Here is a 26,512-nt window from a genome sequence, read left to right as displayed (position 1 = left end):
ATTTAAATTGGCGCCTAATAACAGTGCTGTTAAGGCCTAACATACTCAAGTGCACTGTTAAGCGCAGCTCTTTTGGTCACTTTGGTCACACTGGCGACGGAACATGTGCTCTGGCAGAGAAAACAAAACAGCGTAAATTAATTAGAATTTCGTGAGTCTAAGAGCTGCAATCATGGCGGATCATGCGTTTCATCGGCCGGGGCCGCTGAAGCAAGCGAACAAGGCCCACAAAACGGGCCGTCATCGCTCCAAAGGAGCCATTGACAATGCGCAGAAGGGTAAGTGCAAATTATTGAAGAGATTCACGGAGCTCTAGAGGATCTAAACCACGTCTTGCTCACACAGGAAAGATTGGCCTGAAGGCTATCTCCCACAAGCACAAGCAGCAGCAGCGCAAGGAGCAGCGTCGCAACCAGATGAACCAGCTCCGCAAGAACAAAAGGGATGAGGTGCTGGAGCAGAAGAGAAAGCTTGGAGGTCAGAACACCGCTCCCTTTCTAGTCTGCTTGCTGCCCATGCACGAGCAGATCGATCCCAAGTCCGCACTGGCCATCCTCCAGAGCTGCGACAGCGATCTGGTGGTGGAGAACTCCCCAAATGGGGTTGTTTACATGAATCTTCCTCGCTTCAAGCAGCGTTTCGCCTTTGTTTCCCCTCCTGTGGGTCGTGGCAATGAGCTTATTGCCCTGGATTACCTCAAGGTGTGCGATACCACTCTGCTCCTGACCTCCGCCGCCTTTGGCGAAGACGAGATCTTCGATCGCTGGGGCCAACGGATCTTTAATATGATGTCCGCCCAGGGAATACCCACTCCTGTGGTTGCCCTCATGGATATGGAGTCCATAAATCCCAAGCGACGCACTGCTACCAAGCAAGCGGCTCAGAAGATCATCTCAAAGCTTCTACCCGAAGAGAAGATCATGCAATTGGACACGGCCAGCGAAGGTTTAAATGTGATGCGTCGCATTGGCGGACAAAAAAAGCGCATCCTGCACAATGTAGCCAATCGTCCTCACCTCTTCGGCGACGTGGTGGAGTTCAAACCGAGTTCCGATCCCAGCGAGGATCTGGGCACCCTTGAGGTTACTGGTTTCCTTCGAGGACAATCTCTAAACGTGAACGGCTTGGTGCACATTCCCGGCTTGGGTGACTTTCAGTTGAGCCAGGTGGTTGCCCCGCCAGATCCGTACAAACTCGACAAATCACGCGATGGCGAGAATGCAGAGGTGCGTCTGCTGGACCGCAGTGATCCACTAAAGCGCACCTCACTCCAAAGCGAGAACATACCCGATCCCATGGATGCGGAACAGACGTGGCCCACGGAGGAGGAGATCGCCGCTTCGCAGCAGGAGACCAAAAAGATGAAGCTGGTGAAACGTGTGCCCAAGGGCTACAGCGAGTACCAGGCAGCCTGGATTCCCGATGTCGAGGAGGTGGAAAATCCCGGCAGCAACGATGATATGAGCGGCGACGAAGATGATGATGATGATGACGACGAGGAGGATGATGAGGACTTCATGTCGTGCGATAACAAATCCTTCGAGGACGAGTACGAGAAGCGGGACTCCGACACAGAGGAGTTTCAGGACAGTGTGTCCGTGGCCTCGGAGGCGGCCGTCAACGACGAGAAGTACGACCAGCAGATGGACTTCCAGGAGGAGTGTGAGACTCTCAAGCAGCTGCAGCAGGCACGCACGGATCAGCTTTGGCCGGATGAGATAGACACGCCATTGGATGTGCCCGCCCACGAGAGGTTCCAGAAATACCGTGGCTTGGAGTCCTTTAGGACATCACCTTGGGATGCCAAGGAGAACCTGCCCGCCGATTATGCGCGTATCTATCAATTCCAGAATTTCGATCGCACCAAGCGAAGGATTTTAAACGAAGCCAAGGAGTATGAGGGTGTGCTGGTGAGAATCCTTAAAAATTCGACTTGTAAAATATTCTTAATTTGTATATATTTGTTTATAGCCTGGTTTCTATGTCACGCTTCATGTGATCAATGTGCCCGAAAGCCGCTGGAATGCTTTCCGGTCCGCCCAGCTGACGGACAACATTATTGTGTATGGAATGCTTCCACACGAGCATCAGATGTGCATCATGAACGTAGTCCTGCAGCGAATGCCCGACTCAGAGGTGCCCCTGAAATCGAAAGAGCAGTTGATTATCCAGTGCGGCTATCGCCGCTTTGTAGTAAATCCCATTTACAGCCAGCACACTAACGGAGACAAACATAAGGTAAGGGTACTCCTTTCTGTGTAGTTGCATAAATATTAATAGATTTTACTATTCCAGTTTGAGCGCTATTTCCGCCCGTACGAAACAGTGTGTGCTACGTTTTATGCCCCTATTCAGTTTCCTCCCTCAGCCGTGTTAGCCTTCAAAGTGAATCCCGACTCCACGCTGGCGCTGGTGGCCCGCGGACGCCTGCTCTCCTGCAATCCAGATCGCATTGTTCTCAAGCGCGTTGTCCTCAGCGGACATCCCATGCGGATTAATCGCAAGTCGGCTTCTATCCGATACATGTTCTTCTACAAAGAGGATGTGGAATACTTCAAGCCGGTAAAACTAAGGACTAAGTGCGGCCGACTAGGACACATCAAGGAATCGCTGGGCACGCACGGCCACATGAAGTGCTATTTTGATGGCCAGCTGCGATCCTACGACACTGCGTTCATGTACCTGTACAAGCGAGTCTTCCCCAAGTGGACATACGAGGAGTGCCTGGTACGAACGGCAGAGCACGAGCGACAGCATGCGTCTGCAAACAGAAGAACCTCCCAGCAAATAGCAATGGAAGAGTAAATGAGTATTCGAGTGGAAGGATAAAACTTACTCTTATAGCTAAAAAGTAATCGAAGGACAATTCAAAACTGTTTTTTTTGTAATGTTTATCAATTTTAAAGTTGACCATTTTACCAAGAATGGAATACAGGATTGATGTTTAAAAGTTAAATGAAATGTCCAAACGAATTATTTTCCCCATAACCATCCCAAAAGTACATACAGTGTGTACAAAAAACCCGCATCCATTGCTATTTATGTATGACTGCGTTGTATAATAGGAATAATAGAATTATATTCACAAACAATTGTCTTAACTTAACGATAGAGGCAATACAATATACATACATAAAACATGGAAACGATTAAAAGCTTGCCGCATTGCACAAGGATCAAGGATCGGTCGGGCTCTCATATATGGCTAATACAGTTTTGTGGCTAGGATTGGGTGGTGGGGATAGGATAGGGAATATGATTATTCAGTAGTTGGTGGACAAACACTTGCGCCGCTTCTTTTGCAGCTGTTCGATTTGCTCGCTAATCTGGATGGGTGTTTGGAAACCTCTGACAATGCTATTGACGGTCAGTACCGTGGCGATGAACTGGCTAATGGATATGTGCCAGGACTCGGAGATGTTTGTGCTACTGCTGCTGCTGCCGCCGCTGCTTGTCGTTGTGGTCCTGGCATTGCCACTCGCCTGACGCAGCTCCTCCTCGAGAGCCACAAAGAGGCGAGTGGTGCCGATGGGTTCCGCTGCGGGGGTGGTGGGATTTCCATTGCTATCCGGTTGCTGGGAAGAGATAGTTAACTTGGGTTATTTTTAATCTTTCAGAAAAATAGCAAGACCTACCTCATCGCCACTGCCTCCCAAATTCAGCTGTGTAAAGCTTTCCAGGCTGGGCTCCTTCTTAATGTTGCTGTTGCCCAGTTCGAGGAGATTCTCATCTGAAAAGTAATCAATATTTAAATTAGGTCCTCTCCTTTAATATCTGAACATATTTGAAATGTACAAAACTTATACTTACAAGCCCTTTGCATCTCTTCATCTTGCACCAGACCCATGATCTCAATGATGCTGCGCCACAGAAGCTGGAAATTCTCCTTGCGCATATGCGGAATGCTGTGCTGCGAACTGGACGCCCCCTCATCCGGCTGGTCCAGCAGATAGCCTAGACTGCCCAGGCTCCGCGAATCTGTGGCGGTCGAGTCGGCGCGCTCTTGTCGAGTGGCTGCAACGAGGTCGCTGATCTGTGAGAAATTCGATATAGTCTCAACATTCAGAAGCATGTGATCGGCGGCCGCAGCCGAGGCTGCTTCGGCTGCCACATCTGCTCCCACTCCAGCTCCGGGCGGCGTCATGCGTGCCGCTCCCAGATCTGAAATATCCGAAAATGTGTCAATCGATTCGTAACGGCCCTGCTGGCGAAGCCCTCTCTGGGGCCCGTCATCGTCCCGCCCAGCATCTGTGGATGTTGCAGTACCCTGGAGTGCCGGCAGGTCCACGTAGAATGTCGAGCTGCGCTGTGCCAACGATGAGGTGTTGGAGTTCAGCGAGAGATTGGGAGTGCGCGAAAGGTCCATGAACGTGTTTCCCGAGATTCCGGCCAGGTTGTGCAGGTGCTGGGTGGCACTGATCAGGGCAAAGTCGTCGGCATCAAAGTTGTGATCCGAGGGTGAGGGCAGCGCCTCCATCGATTCTGAGGCGTCATTGCTGTAATGGATTTCCAGTGTTAATTTCACTGTCGGCTGCCAAATTTTTAACGCGATTTCAAGCATCTGGCTTTGAATAAAATACTCACTCAAAGAAATCCTCCGCCTCGAAGGCCTCCTCGGCATCGTCTTTGGTGCGAGGTCGCGGGCGACGCGAACGTTCAATCTCCGCTTTGGACAAAAGAGGCGGCAGATGAAGGACAAACAGCAGTTTTAGCTTTTCCATGCTCTTGGTAGAGCAGACTAAGCCCAAAGCATTAATGAGCTGACCGAAGTCTAGAAAACCAGTGCCTCGCTTGTCTGTGAGCTAGGTAGAGTAAGCAAAAACTTATAGATTTATTCCAGAAAGATCCCCGACCATTAACTTACCCTGAACAACTTTTCACCAATGTCCACACTAATGCACTTGCGCCAGGGAGTGAGCTCCGTGAAGAGCGTGTGGAACACCTCATAATTGACACTGTAGGCTTCGTGTCTGTCTCCCATTGCTCCTGATTCATGGACCGGCCTGCTTGGCGACTGGGACACTAGCTGGGGCATCTCTGAAAGCGGACATTGCGCCTTCTGCTGCTGCTGCTGCAGGGATTTCAGCGCATGCTTTTCCTCGCGGATGATGGTTAGCAGCATATGCAGCTCGTTACGATTGAAATAAGAATTCTGGACGTAGGCCTTAACAATGGTTCTTTCGTTGTCAATATCAAACTGTCGCATGGTCAGTCGACGATGTTTGTTCCGCAGTTCCTCTATGCGCTGCTGGGTGATCTCCTCACCGAACTTAGTGTACGCCTCATGGATCAGAGTCTGTACGGTTTGGGTTTGAATTTTGCGCTCCAACTTTCGCTTGTCAGTAGCTGGAGGAACCTGATACTCTGGGTTGTAGATCCCCTCTAGATAATCCTGCAATACAATCATGGCTTCGCCATCATCCTGGCACAGCAGCAGTTTTTCCCTGTTCCACTCGATGATTTGCAGCGAGATCATAAAGATGATTTTTGCGCCCTCGTAGAAAAAGCAGTCCAGGATGTGCAGCGAGCTTTCGTAACTAATCACGCTCATAAAGATGGTAAGGAACCACGAGATTGAGATCATCTTGATCACTCCCAGCTGCTCCAGATGTCCGTGCAAATCAGCCAGATGGGTCTCAACCAGTTCGTTTAGAACGCCCTGATCAATCTGGGCGCCCACCACCTTATCCTTGTAGTAGTCCGGTAGTAGGTTCTCGCACAGGCTGGCCAGCATCCAGAAGGCGTTCTCCTCGTCACAGAAGAGCAGGAACACCGACGAAACAATGTTCATGGCCTGGCAGTAGCCCACCTGCGGGTTGCGCAGTGCATAGGCCTGCAGGACTCTTCTCAGAGCTCCAATTCCATCGGTACTCTGGAATGCCGGATGTTCGGGCAGGGAACGCGGCAAGTCTCGATCGATCTCGTCATGGGCAAAGCAATTTTTGATGCAGGCCGCCTTTTCTACCAGGTCTTCGTACAGTCCTGGATTCATTTCCTTGTCGTGAATCGCTCCCGAGAAGATCAGCCAGATCTCCTGGCGCAGCTTATCGGGAATGCCCTCCACAATCAGATTTATCACGTCCGTGGTACGGAACATTCCAATGCCACGTCCAAAGTCCCGAAAATGTGATTCCCAACGCAACATCTTTTCCTCTTGTTTTTGTACAATCTCGGAACTGAACTGCGTCTTAAAGGTGTTCATTAGAGCTGTCTGCTTGCTCCACGAGATGTCGTATTTGGCCCGTTCGCGACTTACAGGACTGTCATAAAAAAGAGATTAGTGAATAATGTTTTAAGCTTTGTTCTATAGTCCTAAACTTACACATGAATTCGTGCGAGTAGATCTGTGATCTTGGAGATAAGCACATCTCTATCCACGATATGAGCAAACATAAAAGGCACATTTTCTGATGTGATAATGACAATTTGATTTTCGAACCTTTGCTGACCATCATCTTTTTTTTCCACACTCTAAGAAATTAAAAAACATAAATTAAACTAAGTGAGCTCTGAGAAATTTATTTTACCCACCTTTATGGTCTTCATCGGTATTACCACGCTGACCAAATCCTTGACATCGCTACGAAAGCAAAAGAAATTTGGCGATAGATAAATAAAACCGGAATTAAATCGCTTTGAGTAAGGTGTCCAAATATTGGCCTTGATTTTCCCGTCAATTATCTCCGACTGAGGCAGTCGAAAATATATGCGAAACTCCTCGGATTTCTGGCGAGCTGTCAAATCGCGTAGCAGTACGGGCTTTTTCGATGTCTTGTTACCAAACCGGGCGAAATTCGAGGGATCGTGGTCAACCACGGGACTGTCAGGATCATGGATCAGCTGTTGAATGGCCATTTTGTTAAGCTGCTCAATCAATAGATGCGCCTCGCTGGCGTTAAAGAGCATTGTAAAATTATACGTCATGTTGTTTGTGGTCTTCAGATAGATGGTATTTGCATTTCGGCTAATGTCCTCCAGCTCTGCAAAGCGTATAATGCGCTTTATCTCCTGGCCCAACATATAGGAGTAATAACAAACATGGTTCATAGAGATGTAAAGCTGACCCTGTCTTGGAATCTTGTTCTTAACATATCTAAAATACAAATCCAATTAGTAACGAATTTTTGCTAATGTAATAGGTTTTTTTTGCTTACGTGGCTGAGTAGGAATTAACAAGTCGCTCTTCTTCGGGCATTTTGAATATCTGCCTAAATTGTGAAGTCATCACCTTGAAATCCGCCGATTCGCCTGTGTCATCTTGATTGTTTTGGGTGTAGAGTGATTGGATTTTGCATATGGTGAAGTTAGTCACCTCGTCTTCGTTCTCCATTTCGTCTAACACTTTAAACAGATTGCTCTGCAGCCATTCCCAGTCCTTGACTATCTCATCCTGGGTGATGCCAATTGCGATTTCTGTGTGTTCAAAGTTTTAGTTAAATAATGATCCACTTTAAATTTGAGGTTTAAATTGGATATAACCGAAAGTAAGCTACTATACAATATTGCTGACAAACAAAAAACTTGGAATTGTTATGATAAATACATGAATTAATAGAAATATATTAGTTACACAAAAAATAGATAAGATATAATTATTAATGCAAAGGGTTCTTATATGTCAAATAGTGTTTTTAACAACAACTATAACAATGTATATTATTTATGTTTAATACTACACATTTAGAGGAATATGCCATTTTCTAAATCGCTTTACATTCCACACAGCTTAACAACCCATATCAGTATTATTTTGTGGTTTTTTGTAGTTTATCAGGCAATCTGTATATTTTCAGAAAGTTCATACTGCCTAGCATAGAACCGATGAAAAAAATGGGCCTAACTTTAAATAATTTGTATATAATTGAAGTTTTTATAAAAGTATAAGGCTTTTAAGTATTTTAAGTACACTCCTTCTATAGCCTCCATTCTTAATATATTTTAAATTAAATAACAAAAGAAACGAGACAGCCTCCGCAGCTTTTGTAATCAGCTCCGTTTTGTGTTTACGTAAGCGATGTGAGGGAACCGTAGATGAAAGAAATATTGGCATACTCCCATAAAAGCGTCGAGAAACCCGATGATTCACGGTCATAGATTGGTGACAACTGGACTGAAGGAACTGGAAATGATAAGACGGATGAATCCGAGTTGTAGAACCTACCGTAAGAAACCTCCGATGAGGGCGTCTGGTGGAGGATGCGGTATGGAGCTGGTTTGCTGTTCATCACGCTGTCGTAGGTGCCAACTAGCATGGATCCGAATCCCCGGGATTCTCCGTGGCCACGTCGCTTCTGCAGGACAAAGTATCTCGAGTGCATCTCGGCAATCCTGTGGGCGGAACGGGTTTTTATAATAATAGGTGTTTGTTTATGGGGGGCCCACTCTGCTGGGGAAAATCTGGGGGAGGGGTTTCTTTTTTACGCAGCAGGAAACACAGTTGGAAATCAATTTTCAAGCTGGTGCTGCCGACTTTGCACAGCTGCCACTTTTTGCGTTGCGAAATCGGAGCCGCCGATCCAAAGAGTTGGGAGTCTTGAACTCGCCTCAATTAGTTATCAACAAATGCAATTAAACTAACTGCAAGTACGGCGTTTATGCGTGACCCCATTACGCGATCAAAGGCTCTCCTCTTGGAATGCATTTCGTGATATCTCTTTCCATGAGACACCTTCCATAAACACAACATTGCATATACACATGCCTTCTAATTCACCCACACACATGCAATCAGGCATGTTTAAATTAGATTTTCGGCATTCCCTAAATCTAGGTTTAAATTTGGGCTGGAACTCACCAAAATGCCGAGGGCAGGAGCAGCTCCTTGGGTTGAATCCACATTTTGATCGTCTGTGGCCCGTTCGAGGCCTAAAATCAAAAATTACTCTTTGTTTAATACTGCATCCAGCGCTGATTGTTGTTTTTGCGACAAGTGTGCCCGTTTACTAGAAAGCGGAAATAGGCATTAAGAACAAAGCAGTCTATTGTGAATAGATGCTAAGCGCGGGATATTTGAATTGGTAGCGATTTTACTTTAAAATAAGTATACGTATTATAATATATATTATATAATTATATAAGCGAAATTACTTATTTTAAGCTGTACCTCTAAAAGTAATGAAAAGTTACGATTCTGTTAAATTGTATTTATTTATTTTCCAATTTTACGTTTTTTCTATTAATTATGTTTATTATAAACTAAATAAACCTGTTTATTTTCAAATTGTACGATAAATTTGTCACACATAATAAATCATTTAAGCAAAAATATTGTTTGATGTGGTAAAAAAATGTATACAAAAGAGATTGTTCTTAACCCGTGTAATTTTTTTAAATGAACATTTAATTTTTCCAGCCCTTAATATTAATAACAATATTACAAAATGATTACATTCTTTCTAATTTTTTATAATATTACATTTTACCTACATTTTTTTAAAAATTTATATTCTCATTTATGATTTTGAAATTTGAGATTTGTAGTAATCCTTGCTTTTACTTAAACCACCAAACAAAAACATTTCAGTTGTGTGACTATTTCAAAACATTACGAACGTGCTACAAAATTACTAGTTTTATCCCCAACCCTGCAAAATCCTTAGTGTTTTGCTAATATGTTGAAAAAATTCGTTGAGGTTAATGCAGAATGCAGTCCTTCAACGAATCCCTACGAGGTGCGAACCTATCTCGGCAACGAAACGTCGCCGGAATGGAAGGCAGAGAACTGTCCACCTCGCGACCGAGTCTGCCAGAAAAAGCCGCCCAACTCTACGATCTCCCAAGTGATGACCATCGAGGATGAGCTGCGCCGTATCCACCAGAAGGCGGAGGAGTCTCGCTTTATTCGGCCCTATAAGAAGCGCTGTGCCCTTTACGACGAGTACACCATGTGCATCATACCTCAGCGCACTCCCGCAGAGCTCAAAACCCATGCCGAGATGCGAGAGCGCGTGCTGGCAGCCCGCAAGGATTTTGGCCTGGTCGAGCACGACGCCAGGGTTGAGAGGACATGTCCCAAGGACCTTGTGGTTCTCAATAGTCCCATGGACATGGGCGAGGAGGAGCAGCAGGCCGAAGAGGGGGAGGAGGAAGAAGAGGCAGACGTCAAGCCACAACTAGCCACTCCCGAGTGCAGCTCGGACATGATCATTATTCCTGATAAGCGTATGGTAAGTGACAACAATTTAAATACTTATCATAAAATCTGGGAATCATACAAATTTATAAGTTTACATTATTAGCAATGCTTTTTATTGATTTGGAAATCAATGAAATCCGATTTGATTTTAAAATTAATTAAAAACTAGAGTTATTAGAAAGAGTTACATCTTAGTAATAGCGCATTTATAGCTTTCAACATTTTTTTAAAGATTGAAATCGAAATTCTTATTAAGTACATTTATTCATTAAGTGTTTTGTTCATAAATAAAATACGACTTTTCTATGGCATTGAGGCTTAGGCTAGCTTTGTTTTAGTTGATATTTGGTGACTCCTACTCGATCAACTCAATGTCATCGATGTCCGCATATATGCTACCCGGTGGCAGATCGGGCAGGCAGTTGGTCCCCGAATCAGTTTGACCAACCCCGCTCGTCGCCAGCGACAGTGTATGATATGCTCCAGAGACAGCCTGTTGCTGCATGTGGACGCCAAGTTGGGAAATGAGCTCCAGTGCCTGTATGTCGGAGTTCATCAGAGCGAACTGATGGATAATGGCCAGGTGGGGGAATACGCCATTAAGCAGGGTGCTGGTGCCGGCGTTCATCTGATCATCTGGGCTTTCCTGGTCTTCCTGCGGGGAAAGTACTTCTTCCTCTTCCTCTGGTGAGCTGGCTGGCGAGGGCATCATGCTGGGTTCACAGGTTACCATCTCCACTTCATCATCCTCGTCGAGGTGGTCAGACATCAGACTATTCTCACTGGAGAGGTTAACAAAGTCGGGTTTGAGCAGTCCTTTGTTAGCACCTTCAGCCGGATCCGCCAGCTCCCGTTGCATGAAGTTGGGTAGGGCATGCTTAAACTCTACAATAATTTCTTCGACGGGGAGATCCTGGTTTAAGGGATTCTCGCCTTGGTAGCCCAGCTCATCCGCCTCGTACTTGTACTTTCCACGGAATCGATTTAGCCAGCGGTAGGAGGGTCTAAACGATGGCAGGTTTAAAACTGCTGCCATTCGCAAAGCTGTTTCTTTAAGTTTTTGATTCCTTATGCTTATATTCAAATGGAGTTGTGTGCATCTCTCAACCCATTCGTGAAGAAGGAAACTAATTGCACTCATCTCAAACTTTCGGCGCTTGCGCGTCATCTCCTCAATTATAATAGAGGCATCCGCTTCACTTAAGCTAGCCAATTGTTGGAGCAGATCCTTTTTCTTATCCAGGATACGACGTATTTGGGTGGCGCAGCAGTGGAACATCTTGGCGAGACTGTTCCTTGAGATATTTGTCTCCTCATAATAACGGATAACGGCAATTTTCTCGTAAAAAGTTAGAATGTTACGCTCATTGCGACGGGATTTGACCTAAGGAAAAAAGAGCATAAAAGATCAGTCTAAATAAGCATGCAATGGTTTATAATTTTATTAAATTAACGTGAAAAAAGCGATAAAGTAAATGCGTAAATGTTGTTGGAAAAACAGTTAGTCGTACTATGTGTTTAGATAAACATTTAACTAGAATTGTGGTAAACTCGGCTAGAGTATACAAATATCATTTTTAAGAAGGTAACATTTAAAACGATCATGCAAAAGGTCTGAATATAGAAATCCTTCTCTTACCAAGGGTAAATATACATATGTACATGTACTATATACATTCAAAACTATATCATGCAAAAGGTCTGAATATAGAAATCCTTTCTTTTAATATAAATTTGTTCTATACATATACATATGTATATAAAGTACGTTAGAGCGGTCCTTATTTGTATGAAAATTTAAGGTAATTTTGCTTAATTTAAGGCATTCCACAGAGAATTTGTTGAATAAATGCGCTGTTAGGATTGAAAATTGGATTCCCACTTTATCACTCATTCGCACATTCAACCAATTTATTCTTACTGACATTACATGTCGTATGAGTAATTTTTATGGAAACTTTCAGACCTTTGTGGAGCACATATTTAAAACAAAAACAAGAAAGGAAAGCAAACTTCGGGCGGAGCCGAAGTTGATATACCCTTGCAGAATATTCTGTAAATTATATTCTCCAAAATTATTTATATGATGCATTCTTAATACTCATAAAAAATCCCAACTTCCTAACTTTAAAAACACCAAAGTTATGGCATTTCCAATCGTTCAGTTATATGGCAGCTATAAGATATATTCGGCCGATCGTTATGAAATTCGGTAGGTCGGATTGATTGGCCAAATATAAAACCCATAGAAAATCCCAACTTCCTAACTTTACAAACACAAAAGTTATGGCATTTCCGATCAATCAGTTATATGGCAGCTATAAGATATAGTCGGCCGATCCCGGCCGTTCCGACTTATATACTGCGTGCAAAGGAAAGAAGGGTGTGTGCAAAGTTTCAATCCGATAGCTTTAAAACTGAGAGACTAGTTTGCGTAGAAACTAATAAAAAATCCCACCTTCCTAACTTTAAAAACACCAAAGTTATTTCATTTCCGATCAATCAGTTATATGGCAGCTACAAGATATAGTCGGCCGATCCTTATGAAATTTGGTAGGTCGGATTGATTGGCGAAAAATTAAACCCATAGAAAATCCCAACTTTCTAACTTTACAAAAACCAAAGTTATGGCATTTCCGATCAATCAGTTATATTGCGGCTATAGGATATAGTCGCCCGATACTTATGAAATTTGGTAGGTCAGACTGATTGGCCAAAAATAAAACCCATAGAAAATTACAACTTCCTAACTTCAAAAACACCAAAGTTATGGCATTTCCGATCGTTCAGTTATATGACAGCTATACGATATAGTGGCCCGATCCGGCTCGTTCCGACTTATATACTACCTGCAATAGAAAGACAACTTTTGGGAAAGTTTCAAGCAGATAGCTTTAAAACTGTGGGACTAGTTTGCGTAGAAACGGACGGACGGACAGACGGACGGACAGACGGACGGACAGACGGACAGACGGACAGACGGACATGGCTAGATCGACTCTCCTGGTGATGCTGATCAAGAATATATATACTTTATAGGGTCGGAAATGTCTCCTTCACTGCGTTGCAAACTTTTGACTGAAATTATAATACCCTCTGCAAGGGTATAAATATGTGGTTTTTCGAATGCATTAATTGCAAACCAAGTTTGGTTTTATTTGGGCCACCCTAATGTACATATATTTCCAACTTAGACGCGTGCTTGTCTGACGGCCGCGTGGACACTTGAGGCCAGTTGTAAAATCCACCCTCAGCGGACCGCTTAAAGGCCAAGTTAACATACATACATACATACATACATATGTACATACAAACATATCTGGCTTCCCCTTGGGACTACTTACCCCTTTGTTGTTATTGTTGCGTCGCAGCGTCGCCGTTGGTAATGCCGCTATAGCTGCCATTTGAATAGTAGTTTAAAGTAAATTTTAACTAGTTTTCTGCTCCTTCTTTATCTCCTCCTTCTCCTTTCCCTCTTTTCCGCTAACTGCGCAGCAGCTTTCACACTCAGCCAATTGCGCTGTTGTTGTGGCCTCTCTCTCGCCACAAAGATCGTGCGTCAGAGTGAGATATAGAGCATGTGTGTGTGACTCCTTTTGAAGCTGCCACAAATAAATCGCAATAAAACAGAAATAAAAGCATTATTAATACTGCCCATGCAAATAGCAAATTGTTATTAGTCACTTTTATGAGTGTTGGCACGGCACGTTCTCAAATTCGCTTTGCCTCTAATAGCTTTTGTTGTTGCGACTCTGACATTTTTACAATTACTGAGTAATAACACTTGTGCGCCCTGTTTTTTTGGTTCCGCTCTTCGTCTCTTCGTCTGTGTGTGTGCGTTCTTTGCGCGCTCCGTATGAAATAAAAACGGTTCACTATGCTCAGTCCCTTTGCGAGGCCTTTGTTGTTGTAGCAACACAAACGACACTTGCAGCTGTTACTGGTGCACAGTTTGGGTTAAAATACTAGTGGCTTGTATTAGGAAAACCCGTATAAAATGTTTACCAAGAAAATTAAATAGAAATAGAGTTCACCCGCTTGATAAAGGTGTTAGTTCAACTTATTGTATCTATTCATTTTGAACAGTGTACATAGGTCAAAATATTAATAGTTTTTGTTTTATTAAGAAACGTGACAGATAATGTTCCAAAAATAAATCGGGAAAAGAGTTACACCACTTGACAAAGGTCTTAGGTTATTTGATTGCTAATCTTGGGTTGAAACGACATCGACCAGATAAGAAAGTATTCTTGGGTACTTCAAAGCAACCATAAGACAATTTAGAATACCATAAATTACTATTGCTGGCGTAGATATAGTACCATATTTTAGAAAATATGTGGTAAATTTGTGTATTACCAATCGTCGTAATAAATAGTAAAATTGCTTTTACTCTTCTGACTGAAAGCTGAGACTGATGTATTTTTTTATTCCAATTCTTTATTATTAGAACAAGAACATTGTTAAGCTGTAATTCAGTGGGGTGCATGAGATCAGATTAGTAGTTTTATTCAATTACAAATTTTGAAAGCTTTACGCCATTTTCTAAGATGTTTTTATTCTTGGGTTGGGTTTCCGATTGGGTTTTTCGGCAAAATTAACCAGTCTAAAAACAAGATTCATCCTTGTAAAATAAATACTGCTACTCTTTTCTTCCCATGTATGAATATATGTAAATTCTACTTTATTCAAGACCTGTAAGTCCTTATTTATTAAAACCCTGTGATAACCACTATGTTTTTAACCGCAGCTGTGAGCTTTGTTGGTCTAGTGCATCGTGCAATGTGCATATGCAAAAGCAGTGCGGTTGCAGTCGCTTCGCTTTTGTTTCATTTGCGTTTGCGTTTTGCCGCGTACGTTGTTTGTTATGTCTCGCTTGTTGTTGGCTGGGGGCGTGGGCGTTGGACGGAGGGGGTGGTTGGGCTATAGGCTGGGTTAACGATTAAAATCCGATTCCTACTCGAATATGTAGCTCTCTGCAGAAACCTCTCTTTATCTTGCCTAATTAACTTTGTGCTTGAGATAAGAGCCTGTCTACTCTTTGAACATTTCGTTTGCTACTCGAAGAATTATAAACACGCTCTAATGTTCAATTGAAGTTCAAAGCTAAAGTCGTCTTATCAATGGACAAAAAGCAATACGGATTTATTTCCGATCTTTAGGGTGTAATCTGGTCCACAATAGAATCTAGTAACAAATAATAATAATTTATATACATATGTGAAGCTTTGCCGTTTTAGTAATAATGGTTTTTTAAAAGGTATAAAGTTCAATCGCAATGCGGCTTCCCAAAATTTTAGAATACAATTGTTGGACACTAAATAAATCCTTTAAAGGAAATAAAAATTAGTTGGTGATTTATTATCATTTTCGAGTTAGAGTTTGCTTACTAACGTTTTCTTCAAAGTAGGTTTAAAGCTAAAAGTATTTGATCACTTCAAAAGGGTCCTTAAAACCCAAAAAGGACCCCTTGTTAAAATTTACGTCTCTGTTTCTGCAAACTTTGCCTTTTTCAGGGGCGCCGCCAGAGGTTGTTTGTTTGCTGTACACTTTATAGCTTGGCATCTGTATATACCATACATATGAATATCTGCGTTTCGTTGGGCGGCTGCACCTGGCAAATACCAATTTTAATTCGAAGTCAAATTCATCACCGAGGCAGTTTTTGCAGCCTCAGCATTTTTGAAGCAAGCAGCTGCCTTTAAATTGATTGCTCTGTCAGTTCCCTTTAGGTTCTTCAAACCGAGAATACGTGGCATTTTCTTATTGGCTTACAAATTGCGGCTTCTTTTTTATATACGATCAATTGTGAAAATGCATCTACACGCTAATTTTAAGTATATTAAAGTCATTTTTTTTTTGTTTTTACCAGCAATTCCCATAAAGAATGCTTTAATTCAGGATAACCATCTTTATGATTCTTGCAGCCATCTTTTTGTCTATATAAGCTGTTGGTTTTAATCGAAAGATAAAAGATAATTACACTTACAATTTTTTAATTACAACCCCGTACTCTGTGTCAACCTGTTCTTGCTAGGATCATGCTAGGTATCATTTATATTAATAACAATCTAACGAAAACCCGTAGATGTTGTTGTTCTTAAAATAAATTAAAAAGCCACAAATACATGGGTTTAAGATTCTGTCTGTGCCATTAAGAGCTATAATTAAGTGCAGATCCCAGCACACCTGTCTTTGGCAAGATCTTGCAGTCCCCGCAGCAGACGGACCCCCCTCCGCACCATCGTTACCCTACCTAGTTTGACATTTTGCCAGCGCGCCTATTTTTCGAGAGGGTTGCGTAGTGGAACCAACTTGTGCTGTTGGCAACTGCGCTTTGGTATTGGTATTGGTATTGACGTGGTCGTATGCTATAACTGCGCGATACTGCGACGCTCACCTGGTTCACCTGGTCGCCCCAGTACTATATGTCTCGATTTCTGTGGTTGTTGTTGCTGCAGCACGCTACTAGATGACTTGTTTGTTCTGCAGCCGAGACAGCCTCGTGTTTGCTCGGGGGTCCGGGTTTCTGGTCTCGGGCTTGTCGGTTTTGGTTGGGTTTTTGGTTTTCGGAACGAACGAGAGCGATAAGATTCCGTGATGTGGCACTAAGCGCTGTTCGTTGTTTACTGCTCTGTGGATGGGACGCCTCTGTTGTTTGGTGGCCGTCATCGTGGCCAGCCAGCCATAGAGGCACACTCACTTATACGGACGCACCCCGTACCCATACACATGCAGCAGCGCATATAGCGCGGCGACATCAGGTCGTTATAGTCAGTCTAGTTGGCATTTCGTGCTTACCTTATGCCGCTTACTAACTTTTTGATGAGCGCAGAAAAATACAGAAGAAAAAAACAAAAAATAAGTAAAACAGGCCTCCCGTACATACCCGTACAAGACCAAGACAAATACAAACGCCTCCTATATACGGGGCGACGGGCATCGGTGGCGTATGCGTGCTATTTTCAGCCGCATTAAAAGCTTATGGCCATGGCCAGGAAAACAGAGTCGCCGAGTGAAAGCACAGAGCTTGCACAGAGCCAAGCGCTGATAACTGGCCATATGTTACCCAATCGCCAGCCAAGACTATTGGGTTTCTAAATAATTCAGTTGGCTGGCATATCCTAATTTTATTTGTGGCTAACTACACCTTTTGTTGACCCCACAGACAGAGAAAAAGTAAGGAGCAAGGGCGTTATAATCTTTGGAAATATATTCTTTGGTTTATTTTCTATTATTTTAGAACCCTTTTGATTATTATTATCTTTAGTTAGTTGTAATATACCAAATGTTTTAGATTAACTGAAAAAAGATTAGCAGTTGTGTTGAAGCTCCCATTTAATTTCAAATATCTCTTAAAATGAATAACTAAATATATTTGAATTGCATACTTTCATAGAGATAAAGGCATTAAAATGTGACTAACCTATAACAAGAATATGTTTTTATTCTTTGTTACAATATTTGTTGAAATTTCAGCTTCAATATAAATGGCATTTATTTGTAATATATATCACGGTAAATAAAAACTTGTATAATTTTTTTCTCTGTGCTTAGTTGGAGTTAAAGCGTCCCAAGAGTCGCATCTACCTAAACGAGACTGAAGTGGGTCCCCTGGAGGATCTGCCCTTCCCCTCCTACAACCCGCGAATCCTGCAAGAGGGATTAGAGGGCGAGAATCTCAAGACCTACGACATTATAGAGGGGTGCAGTCCGCAGGATTTGTGGACATGGAATGTGGGCTACCAGAGACGCGAGGAGGAAATGGACCAGGAGTTCATCGCCGCCTCCTTGCCCAAATATGGTGTGTACTTGGCGGGGGAGATTCCCTTCCCTTCGAACTTGGCTATTCTAATCTAGCTTCATCGAAATTTTGCAGAAAACGACGGAGAACTCACGCTCTATAATATACCCCAGCAGCTGGAGAAGACCTTTACCGCGGAAATTGTGTTCGGAAATCGGAATATCTATCCGGAACCAAAGCAGGAATCCTACCGAATGCAGTGAGTGAACCTGTGACAGTTCTTTTAACTATATATATTGAAGTTAATTTAGTTCTTTGTTCAATGCTTATCAATTTAATATCTGTTCAGTAATAGTTTTGGCATAGGTGGAGATTTTGACTTAAATCTATAGCCGTAAAATATCAGAACCTAAATTGAAGAGAAGTTTATTTTGAAGTCCAAGTACCATTTCTTAGGGTTATTGATTTAAAGATTTAAAGACATTCAATTACCCAAAAAAATATGATATAAATAATGTTGGTTTTATTTAATATTCTTGCTATCCCAAGATTCCCTCAAAAAAACATCGTAACACCGTAACCCTTTTTCTATACCAGATATTATAATCGGCCCAGTGAGATCGGAGCTATTATAGTGGCCTTCGTGGAGAGCTTTCGTTTGAACCCCGATTTCTGGACGGCTGGCACCATGGACGGAATCCTTAAGCGCGGCGTGAAGTTGACCAAGAAGAGCGCCGATCTAAACTACAAGTCGGAGGTTAACGACTTCGATATCATTCAGCAGGTGGTAGAACGCGATGCCGCCGTGGAGATCAAGATCCACTTCTCCGGCTTGCTAAAGAACGAGCCGAATATGTTTAAGGCCCTTTCGCTGTTCTTCTCCAAGTACAATGCCTGCATCTTCACGTCCCGCGATCTCTTCCTGCTGATCTGGAAGCGTTGCCTGAACTCGTACTATATCTTCGATCCCAATGGTCGCGATGAAAACTGCGAGCGGGATTTCGAGGAGGGCAAGTGCTCACTGATGGCCACTCGCTTTACAGAGCACCTGGTTCACCTGATCACCAAGTTTAGCGATCTGCAGCCGCAGGATGAGTTCAACATCTTTGAGATAGCCTTGACTCAGTATGGAAAACTAAAGGAACCGCCGCTGAGGCCGGTGGAAAATGAGGAGTACCACAAACTCTGGGCTGTGGTTAATGAGAACTTTGCGGTGAAAACTGCGGCCACGGGTGGCATTCACCAGCCCATCTCCGGAAATGAGAAGAATGCCTCGCTGGTTGTGTCGCTGATAGCTCTCATTTACTCGGAATTTGAGCTGGCCAAACTCTGGAAACCGGGCACTGTGGATGATATCATAAGGTATGGCGTGGCCTACTACAAAACACTGCGCAAGAAGTTCCGTCTGGATGGCAAGCGGTGGAAGAACAAGAAGCCCCATTTGAATGTGGTGGATCTGCCGGAAATGTTCCTCATGGGTGCCTTCAAGGCCACGGTTCGCAAGCATCCCTTTATGATCAATGGCCATGTGGCGGACTGTAAGAACTATTTGGAGTCCCAGCTAACGATGGCCCTGCATCAGTTGTTCAACATGCCCCAGTGGCCATCGGCCTTGCTGCAGATCGATAACTCAGTGATGGCTTTGTGGAGGGACAAGGAGTTCTTCTATGTCTTTGATCCCTTCCGGAGGAATCGAACGGGTCTGGTGGTGGACCCCGATGACTATACCATCAAGGGTCTGGCTGTGCTGCAACTACACGCCACTTTTGACTCCTTTGTGCGTGTGATCTACATGAATGCTCTGAAGATGCGACGTGGTGGCAAGTTCTTCATCCATGGGATTCGGACGGGCTGCATCCGACCTCTGCAGGTGATGACACCGCAAACGAACAAGTTCCCGGGTCTGCAGATGGGTCTGCCCACCTTCACGGATGAACCGCCAATACCGGAGCTGAAGCAGAAGAAGAGTATTGAGAGCATCCCTGAGGAGGATCGCTTCCCCACCGTCGATGAAAAGGAAATGGTGGAGGAGCTGATCAACATGATTATTAATAGCATTATTAAGGAGTTGCCGGAACCACAGCCGAAGAGGCCACATATCTATAGGCCAGCCCAGAAGGTTCTCTTGCGCACGGATCAGGAGAATCTCAAGGCCCTGCGGCTGAAGATCAAGCGAGGCTATGAACTGGGCCAGGAGGAGGAGGAGGATCTGAAGAGGGTGCTCACCGTGGAGGAGGAGGTGGCTCTCAAGAGCAACTTCAAGGCGTTACCGGATGGTTCCTGGATCATCGTGGGTACCACGCAACTTCCTCAGTTGGACGAGGAGATGGCCAAACTTGGAGGTCTTCTTGCTGGCTTGGTGGCCATGGCCGTTTCCTCCAAGTATAAGCTATCCACCTGGAATGCAGATCTCATTGAATTCTCCTTGGAGTCGGCAAATAGTTTCGGAGAGGATTACCAGAACTATGAGTACATATTGGCCTGTCTTTTGGCCAAGAAACTACCGGATATTGCCATTGGCGAGAGCAACTTTACATTGGAGGTGAAGAAAATTGTGAAGTCCTCGATCATGGTACCTCTTCGCCAGGTCCTGGTGGATCTGCTGGTGGACAACAACAGACTGCTCCTCGTTTGCCAGCGCTTCTCCTGCGTGATCTTCAAGCGCTACAACTTTGTCTACATGTTTATTGGCTTTCCCTGCAATGCCATTGGTTATAGGAAAGGTGGATCTGGACCAGCTTGCCTGCTCCGATTTGTGGAACTGGATGCTTTGATCAAGCGCATCGAATTCGGCTGCAATCCCCAGGGCTGTTCGGTGATGAACTTTATCGTGGCCTGCATCCAAATGGTGGATAATAACATCAGCGGGAGGTTCCGACCCTGGCGCAAGGAGGATGATGATAAAGAGGTCAAACAGGAGACGGCGCGGCAGAAGAAGCTGCGCGAACAGCGGCTGGAGAAGATGCGTTTCATCGACGAGGAGCTCCAGAAGGAGAACGAGCGCATCCAGATGTTCCTCAAGGCCAAACAGGAGCACATGGACCGGAAGGCTGGAAAGAAACGTGAGTGTCTATTAGGGAGATCTTTAATTTTGTGGTACAAAATAATTTGTAACTTTTTAATTTCGCTTTTGAACTTCGGATATTTCTCAGTTTAAAGGTGTTTTCAGGGACTGAAAATAATAATTGTAATTATCTTTCCATATCCTTTATAATTTGAATATTTATCATTTTTAAATATTCTGTAAGAATTGTGATAAGGGTTGAGCAAAAAATTAATACAGCACAATAAAATAAGTAACAGGTGCAGGCTTATAGATTCAAAATTATGTTTATATAGACTGTTTTAAGAACATCTGCGTAATTGGTTTTCGTTTTTAACGTTGGGGGTTTCGATTTTGCGCCCAAAAAATATCACAACACTTAATCGAATTCTCGAGAGTGGCTTATCATTTTTATTGTGACGCAAATGACTTGAAATTTTACATTTCAATTAATTTCTTATTACATTGGAAGTGAAATAAAATATATGAGTACTTTGGTAGTGAAGTTCGCATCTATTCCCAAGGCATTTGAAGAGATAAAAACACAAAAACCCTTGAATGTTTGTAGAGGCGCCTGTTTTCGATCAATTCAGATAAAAAAACACCATTGTGCGTGGATCATTGTAGCTATACAATTTATTTTGTAAGAATCCAAATGTAACGGGTCACAGCCTAGCCAAAAACTAGTCGTAAACTGTCAAAATTATATAAAATTTTAATTTATAATCCAGTAGGCAATGATTCATTAAAGAGTGTAAAAATCCATATTTTGAGGTAAATAAGCATATTAAATTGTTTCCTCCTAGATATTTAAAAATACGCCTGTTTTTTGTATTCTATAAATTACAAAACAGACGCTTTTACATACATACTTGCTAACTATTTTAATGTGCATCTGTGTTTTGTATTTTAAAAAGCCTGTTCAACACATTAAATGCCATGGGTATTGATTTGAACACAAGATTTATATTACTGGTTTATAGATGTAAATCGTCATATATCTACACACAGAATACGCAGTTTCAAAACAAGTTTTATTTTGAGAAAAAAAACAATATTTACTTTTATATTTTTAGCATTAAAAAAGTATTAATTTTAATTGTTTTTTCTTAAAACTAATCATTATTTTAAAATATTATATAATATATAATCCGTCAATCTTTGTTTTCTAAATTTTCTATTAAAAGCTGTTTATGTTCAATTGGTCAACAAATTTTTAATGCCTCAAAAAAACAAAAAAAAATGTTAATAATTTTTTAGTAATAAACAGTTTCAAGTAAGTTATTGTCGTTATATATTAAATAGTTTTTGATTTTTTCGTGGGATACTCATAGTTTTATTTAAATGAGATCATAGCGCTTCTTTATTTGGACTTAGGATTAAATATAATATTTCTGCCATTTATGTAAACCGTTTGCAAACATCAATTGCAGCCGAGTACCGTGACATTGGCATCGACGAGGGCGAAGGCGAGGAGGGCGACGAGGAGGACGACATGGTCGGCATTGAGGATGGCGAGGAGGAAGGCGAGGGCGAGGAGGAGGTGGAGCTGAAGCACCGTCCAGGCAAGAAGCTGCCGAAGGAACTTCGCCGTGCCTACAAGCCCCGTCCCATCATGTTCGGCTACAGGATGCGCGAGAAGGACTGCAACTTCAAGATCCAGGGCAGCGTGGCGCTCGAGGGCCGTGACGAGGGCTCCATCAAGACGATCAAGCCGTGCTACTTCGCCTCCGCCCTGGCCATCATCAGTTGCTCCTTGCGACCTTTAAACCAGTGGAACTCGTACCGCATCGACCGGGTGATCAACAATGCCAAGGCCATTTCCACGGGGGTCTGTGAACTGGAATCGGTGTTCGAACGCGTGGTGCGCCACGTGACCATCGACGATTATGAGTTCGACATCTGGATCCGGTGCTTTGAGGCGGCGGGAATGTGGACTCCAACGCCGGTGAAGAAACCCGGTTCTCCGGATGTGGGTCTCATGCTCTTCAAGAAGAAGTTTGGCAAGTTGCTGAATGTGCGCAAATACATGATAATCTTTACGCCCAATGGAAGCTATGCCATCTACCACGACGAGTTCTTCCACCTGTTCGAGCCATATGGTAGTATGGAGAAACCTGGAGGAGATGAGGAGCAGGAGGACGAGGGTGACGAGGAGGGAGGAAAGAAGAAGAAACGATGCCGCAAGGGTCCAAAGCGCTGGCCCGAAAGAAACACCGCCTCCTGGGTGCTCCTCTACGATGTGGATTCCCTGATCAAGTACATCGATGATCGCAGTGCAGCCAAAGACTGGAAGGAGAAGAACCTGTACAAGTTCTTCGTTGTGGATGTACTATCGCACAAGAAGGCGGCACCGAATGCGAGAATCCTGCAGCTGCTCACCGATCTCTCCATACCGATGACCTGCACCAATAAGCAGTACGGTAGACCCGAGTACGAGATCTGTGCCACCAACGAATCGCTGGGATGGTTGGAGCTGGAGAACTGTCTGCCCGTCTGGAGCAGGCTCAATCGGCGGAATACGGCGGGCAAGTATCGCAACCTGCCCATCAGCAAGATCAAGAAGTTTGACATCGAGATCGAGGGTCGCTTGTGGTCTCTGTGGGGCAACCTGCATCCGGAGGCTCCTGTCTTCGAGGACGATGTGAGGGGCCGTCAGTATCTGGGCTGCTATGTGATGGCCTGTTGTGCGGCCAGTGTCTACCGGCTGATGGACTGGAGTCCCCATCTCCTGGACACCATCGTGGTGAGCGGAAACACCTACTTCAAGGAGAGCATCGACCAGATCAGCAAGGAGGACTACGAGTTCTCGCTGGAGAACCTGAACATCGACTGCTCCATGGACACCATCAACTTTGTGGTGCACATCGAGCATGTGTGCTACGGAAAACTGTACCGCGTTCCCACTTTCAACCGGATGAACCTTTCCGAGGCTCTGATCTACTTCTTCAGCCACTATCAGTTCGGGATAGTCAGTGTGCGAAAGCGATCGCTGGCCATTGGTTTCTGTCCCGGTCACGATGGCGGATACTTCATGTACGACTGCCAGGAGAAGGACCACCCACTGTTCCCCAAGCAACAGGGCGCCTCCTACATGCTGCGCACCCGCCATCTCCAGGTGCTTCTCTACTGCGTGGTGGTCACCCTGAACGTGCCCTTCTACAACATCGACTTCAGCATCCACAAGGTGGAGATGCTGCGCGAAGGAGCCACCGTGGAGAACGAGGAGGAGGAGGGCGGCGAAGAGGGCGGACCTTGAAGGGGAGCAGGAGATTTGTTTGGTATTCAATGGGGCAGACGCTGAAAATTAGTTACTACTTGTTTGGATAATATCTTTTGAAAAGGGAATAAAAAAGCAAAACATTTTATTTTCAATGAATCATTGTTCGGGATGGTTTAAGTGGGGCTTGAGGTTTTTATATTTCTATAAAATAAATGCTAAGCTTTAAGTAATAAAGCTCTCTAACTAAAGCTCTCTAACTTTACCTATTGAAATCCTTTTTTAAAGTGTTTTGCTTCTAGTTTACTTTTTCATCTGCATTGCTAATTTAGATTTGTGGTTTTTTTAATGTGGTTTGATTCTAGTTTACCCCTTCATCAGCATTGCTACTTTAGATTTGCAGAAAGGAAGTGCAACCTTTTTTTTCGATCCATAGCTTACCTTAATTAATTTTGATAATGGAATGCTCAATTTCATTATTTTTGAAATTGTTTAAGGCATAACATATAGTTAAAGTCCAAAGCGTGCTTAAAAATAATTTAATTTTGATGTCTGATAATCTTGTTTCAAGATTTCCATAAATAGAATGTATTCGCTTTACCCGCTTCGTGACTAATGGAACCCAGCCAGAATTAATCAAAAGCAGATTCTCTTCAAAGTCGAAATTTAATCGGGTCTCTTAGAACTAAGCTAAACATTTAACAACAATCGGTTGACGCATGGTCCGATGACTCGATGTCGTCAGGCGGTGACTCAATGCTGGATGACTTAATGCCGCAGACGCAGCTGTTCCTCGGCCTGTTTGTAGTGATAGCCATCGGCACGGAGTTCGTGGGCGGGCTCTGGCTCCAGTTGCCCCTGGGTCTCCAGATCGGATGGAGCCATTGGCTGCTGGACATCCAGGATGTAGGGCATCTGCTGCTCCTCGGCTGGCTGATCCTGGAATTGCTGAGGCTGCTGTTCCTGGGGCTGATCCTCCACCTGTTGCTGCTGCTGCTGCTGCTCCTGCATCTGGTACTGCTGCATCTGCTCCTGGTATTGCTGGTAGGTGAGCTGCTCCTGGGGAACTGGTGCGGGCGGCAGGTAACGATGGGCGGGCTCTTCCTGCTGCTGGAGCTTCTCCATGACGGCTTCCTCGGGAGCCATCATCTCCATCTGGGGCATCATAATAGGCTCGGCATCCATCTGGACGGGAACTGGAACTGGTGCAGGTGCAGGAGCAGGGGGCAGGTAGCGTGTGGAGGGCAGGGCTTCCTCCTGATCCGCTGGAGCGGGAGGAGTGAGCAGGCTGCTGGGCATCGCCTCCATCTGACCCTGTTCATTCGGCCGCATGTACTCCACCTGTTCGGGAAGTTCGCGCAGCTCCTGCTGCTCGATGCTCATGGACACAGCGTGCTCCGGACGAGCAGGCGGAAGGTAGCTGCTGCTGGGCTGCAGGTGCGACACATCAGCGGCGGCCAGGCAGGCGCACAAAGCGAGGGTCAGGCAGAAGGTTTTCTAAATGGAATGAAAATGTATTTATTTGCTCATATTTAAAAAAAAAAAATTTTTTTTGCAACTTATATAAAAATGGTCCTTAAACAGAACTCTTATAAAAAAAGAATCTGTGTTTCTTAATAGTTATTTAATGATATTTAATTTTGTTTATCTCCTCTCTTTTAAATAGGGATGCTATAAGGATATTTAAAAAGTTTTATTTTTCTGAGCGATGATTTTTTAAACTTGCCATAATTAAAGTTGGTATTGTAATGCAACATTTATGAGATTTTTTAATTTATTGTTTTTTCGGAATATATTGCTTACTAAAATATGTAGAGCAAAAATGTAATTGGTAAAATATTTAAATATTGAAATCTAAAATTTAAGACCACTTTTTCTGACGTCTTTCTAGTGCTATACCTATACTCCTAGTAATCCTTCTTTTGGGGCATATGATACCCATTGCGAATGCTTACCATCTTGTTGGATGTTTGGCTGTGGAGCGTCTGATGTCGGAACAGATGGAAGTAATGATATTTATACGGGCACAGCTTCAGAGGAGACCTTCGGGTGGGCCAGTCAATAAGTTCAAACAGTGGGCTTCGAGGCGGGTTCCGTTATTTGCGAAGACCATCGATTTGTCGTCGGTTTTGAGCTTTGGTTTTTTTTTAGCGCATCTCAACAAACAATCAACAAACAAACATTCGAAATGCCTAAATGACCAAATATTCGAGCTGAATCATCGTCACTGGCCGCCAAGCAAACCAAAGCAATCCGATCCCATCCGATCCAAGTCAAGCCATAGCGAAGCCTCAATTGGACTCAGTTTAAGCCGCTTTTGGCTATTTTCGTACTCTTGCATAGGGTAATTACTTTTTTTAATGCCCACAA

The 26,512-nt window shown here is 43.8% G+C and overlaps 5 protein-coding genes across 8 annotated transcripts; 2 read left to right on the top strand and 3 right to left on the bottom strand.

Moving 5' to 3' along the window:
• Positions 1-64: 64 nt before the first annotated feature.
• On the top strand, positions 65-3,106 carry LOC108040035 (pre-rRNA-processing protein TSR1 homolog). Its single transcript, XM_017117265.2, has 4 exons — positions 65-278; positions 346-1,910; positions 1,972-2,238; positions 2,296-3,106. Exons 1-4 carry the CDS (start codon positions 173-175, stop codon positions 2,803-2,805), a joined length of 2,448 nt encoding a protein of 815 aa, XP_016972754.1. The 5' UTR covers positions 65-172; the 3' UTR covers positions 2,806-3,106.
• Positions 3,014-8,930, bottom strand: LOC108040033 (TBC1 domain family member 9). Of its 2 annotated transcripts, XM_017117264.2 has the most exons (11): positions 8,795-8,930; positions 8,162-8,328; positions 7,155-7,413; positions 6,532-7,093; positions 6,323-6,471; positions 4,865-6,260; positions 4,585-4,802; positions 4,267-4,496; positions 3,811-4,161; positions 3,636-3,730; positions 3,014-3,575 (listed from the first exon to the last, which is right to left on the bottom strand). In XM_017117264.2, exons 1-11 carry the CDS (start codon positions 8,836-8,838, stop codon positions 3,264-3,266), a joined length of 3,783 nt encoding a protein of 1,260 aa, XP_016972753.1. In that variant the 5' UTR covers positions 8,839-8,930; the 3' UTR covers positions 3,014-3,263. The 2 variants fall into 2 exon arrangements, with proteins under 2 accessions (XP_016972753.1, XP_016972752.1); XM_017117263.2 differs by having other exon boundaries at positions 3,811-4,496.
• Positions 8,931-9,533: 603 nt separating this feature from the next.
• Positions 9,534-24,290, top strand: LOC108040025. 2 transcript variants are annotated; one of them, XM_044456736.1, is made up of 5 exons: positions 9,534-10,166; positions 17,693-17,939; positions 18,015-18,138; positions 18,477-20,941; positions 22,356-24,290. In XM_044456736.1, exons 1-5 carry the CDS (start codon positions 9,612-9,614, stop codon positions 24,179-24,181), a joined length of 5,217 nt encoding a protein of 1,738 aa, XP_044312671.1. In that variant the 5' UTR covers positions 9,534-9,611; the 3' UTR covers positions 24,182-24,290. The 2 variants fall into 2 exon arrangements, with proteins under 2 accessions (XP_044312671.1, XP_044312672.1); XM_044456737.1 differs by lacking the exon at positions 9,534-10,166 and having other exon boundaries at positions 17,755-17,939; positions 17,996-18,138.
• On the bottom strand, positions 10,235-16,773 carry LOC108040036. Of its 2 annotated transcripts, none has more exons than XM_044456739.1 (3): positions 16,536-16,773; positions 13,480-13,737; positions 10,235-11,519 (listed from the first exon to the last, which is right to left on the bottom strand). In XM_044456739.1, the coding sequence occupies exons 2-3, from the start codon at positions 13,537-13,539 to the stop codon at positions 10,491-10,493; spliced, it is 1,089 nt and encodes a 362-aa protein (XP_044312674.1). In that variant the 5' UTR covers positions 13,540-13,737; positions 16,536-16,773; the 3' UTR covers positions 10,235-10,490. The 2 variants fall into 2 exon arrangements, with proteins under 2 accessions (XP_044312674.1, XP_044312675.1); XM_044456740.1 differs by lacking the exon at positions 16,536-16,773 and adding an exon at positions 13,820-13,985.
• A 537-nt stretch (positions 24,291-24,827) lies between the features above and the next one.
• On the bottom strand, positions 24,828-26,483 carry LOC108041956 (nuclear transcription factor Y subunit beta). Its single transcript, XM_044456766.1, has 3 exons — positions 26,371-26,483; positions 26,098-26,185; positions 24,828-25,639 (listed from the first exon to the last, which is right to left on the bottom strand). Exons 1-3 carry the CDS (start codon positions 26,481-26,483, stop codon positions 24,911-24,913), a joined length of 930 nt encoding a protein of 309 aa, XP_044312701.1. The 3' UTR covers positions 24,828-24,910.
• Positions 26,484-26,512: the final 29 nt, after the last annotated feature.

The sequence above is a fragment of the Drosophila rhopaloa genome, unplaced genomic scaffold (assembly GCF_018152115.1).
Source record: "Drosophila rhopaloa isolate 14029-0021.01 unplaced genomic scaffold, ASM1815211v1 contig_150, whole genome shotgun sequence".
NCBI classification, from domain to species: Eukaryota; Metazoa; Arthropoda; class Insecta; order Diptera; family Drosophilidae; genus Drosophila; species Drosophila rhopaloa.
The sequence above is the reverse complement of the archived record's forward strand: the minus strand, read 5'-3'. Positions and strand labels throughout refer to the sequence as shown.

What these genes read in the sequence shown, in the direction of transcription:
- LOC108040036 (XM_044456739.1), bottom strand. Translation starts at nt 13,539, where the DNA reads ATGGCAGCTATAGCGGCATTACCAACGGCGACGCTGCGACGCAACAAT. An exon ending in GCAACAATAACAACAAAGGG is followed by an intron (nt 11,520 to 13,479) that starts GTAAGTAGTCCC and finishes TTTTTTCCTTAG; the next exon opens with GTCAAATCCCGTCGCAATGA.
- LOC108040033 (XM_017117263.2), bottom strand. Translation starts at nt 8,838, where the DNA reads ATGTGGATTCAACCCAAGGAGCTGCTCCTGCCCTCGGCATTTTG. An exon ending in CTCATCGGAGGTTTCTTACG is followed by an intron (nt 7,414 to 8,161) that starts GTAGGTTCTACA and finishes TTGAACACACAG; the next exon opens with AAATCGCAATTGGCATCACC. An exon ending in GAGGCGGAGGATTTCTTTGA is followed by an intron (nt 4,497 to 4,584) that starts GTGAGTATTTTA and finishes AATCCATTACAG; the next exon opens with CAATGACGCCTCAGAATCGA.
- LOC108041956 (XM_044456766.1), bottom strand. Translation starts at nt 26,483, where the DNA reads ATGCAAGAGTACGAAAATAGCCAAAAGCGGCTTAAACTGAGTCCAATT. An exon ending in TTTGGTTTGCTTGGCGGCCA is followed by an intron (nt 26,186 to 26,370) that starts GTGACGATGATT and finishes GCCCACCCGAAG; the next exon opens with GTCTCCTCTGAAGCTGTGCC. An exon ending in GCCAAACATCCAACAAGATG is followed by an intron (nt 25,640 to 26,097) that starts GTAAGCATTCGC and finishes CATTCCATTTAG; the next exon opens with AAAACCTTCTGCCTGACCCT.
- LOC108040025 (XM_044456736.1), top strand. Translation starts at nt 9,612, where the DNA reads ATGTTGAAAAAATTCGTTGAGGTTAATGCAGAATGCAGTCCTTCAACG. An exon ending in CGCCTCCTTGCCCAAATATG is followed by an intron (nt 17,940 to 18,014) that starts GTGTGTACTTGG and finishes GAAATTTTGCAG; the next exon opens with AAAACGACGGAGAACTCACG. An exon ending in CCGGAAGGCTGGAAAGAAAC is followed by an intron (nt 20,942 to 22,355) that starts GTGAGTGTCTAT and finishes CATCAATTGCAG; the next exon opens with CCGAGTACCGTGACATTGGC.
- LOC108040035 (XM_017117265.2), top strand. Translation starts at nt 173, where the DNA reads ATGGCGGATCATGCGTTTCATCGGCCGGGGCCGCTGAAGCAAGCGAAC. An exon ending in CATTGACAATGCGCAGAAGG is followed by an intron (nt 279 to 345) that starts GTAAGTGCAAAT and finishes TTGCTCACACAG; the next exon opens with GAAAGATTGGCCTGAAGGCT. An exon ending in CTAACGGAGACAAACATAAG is followed by an intron (nt 2,239 to 2,295) that starts GTAAGGGTACTC and finishes TTACTATTCCAG; the next exon opens with TTTGAGCGCTATTTCCGCCC.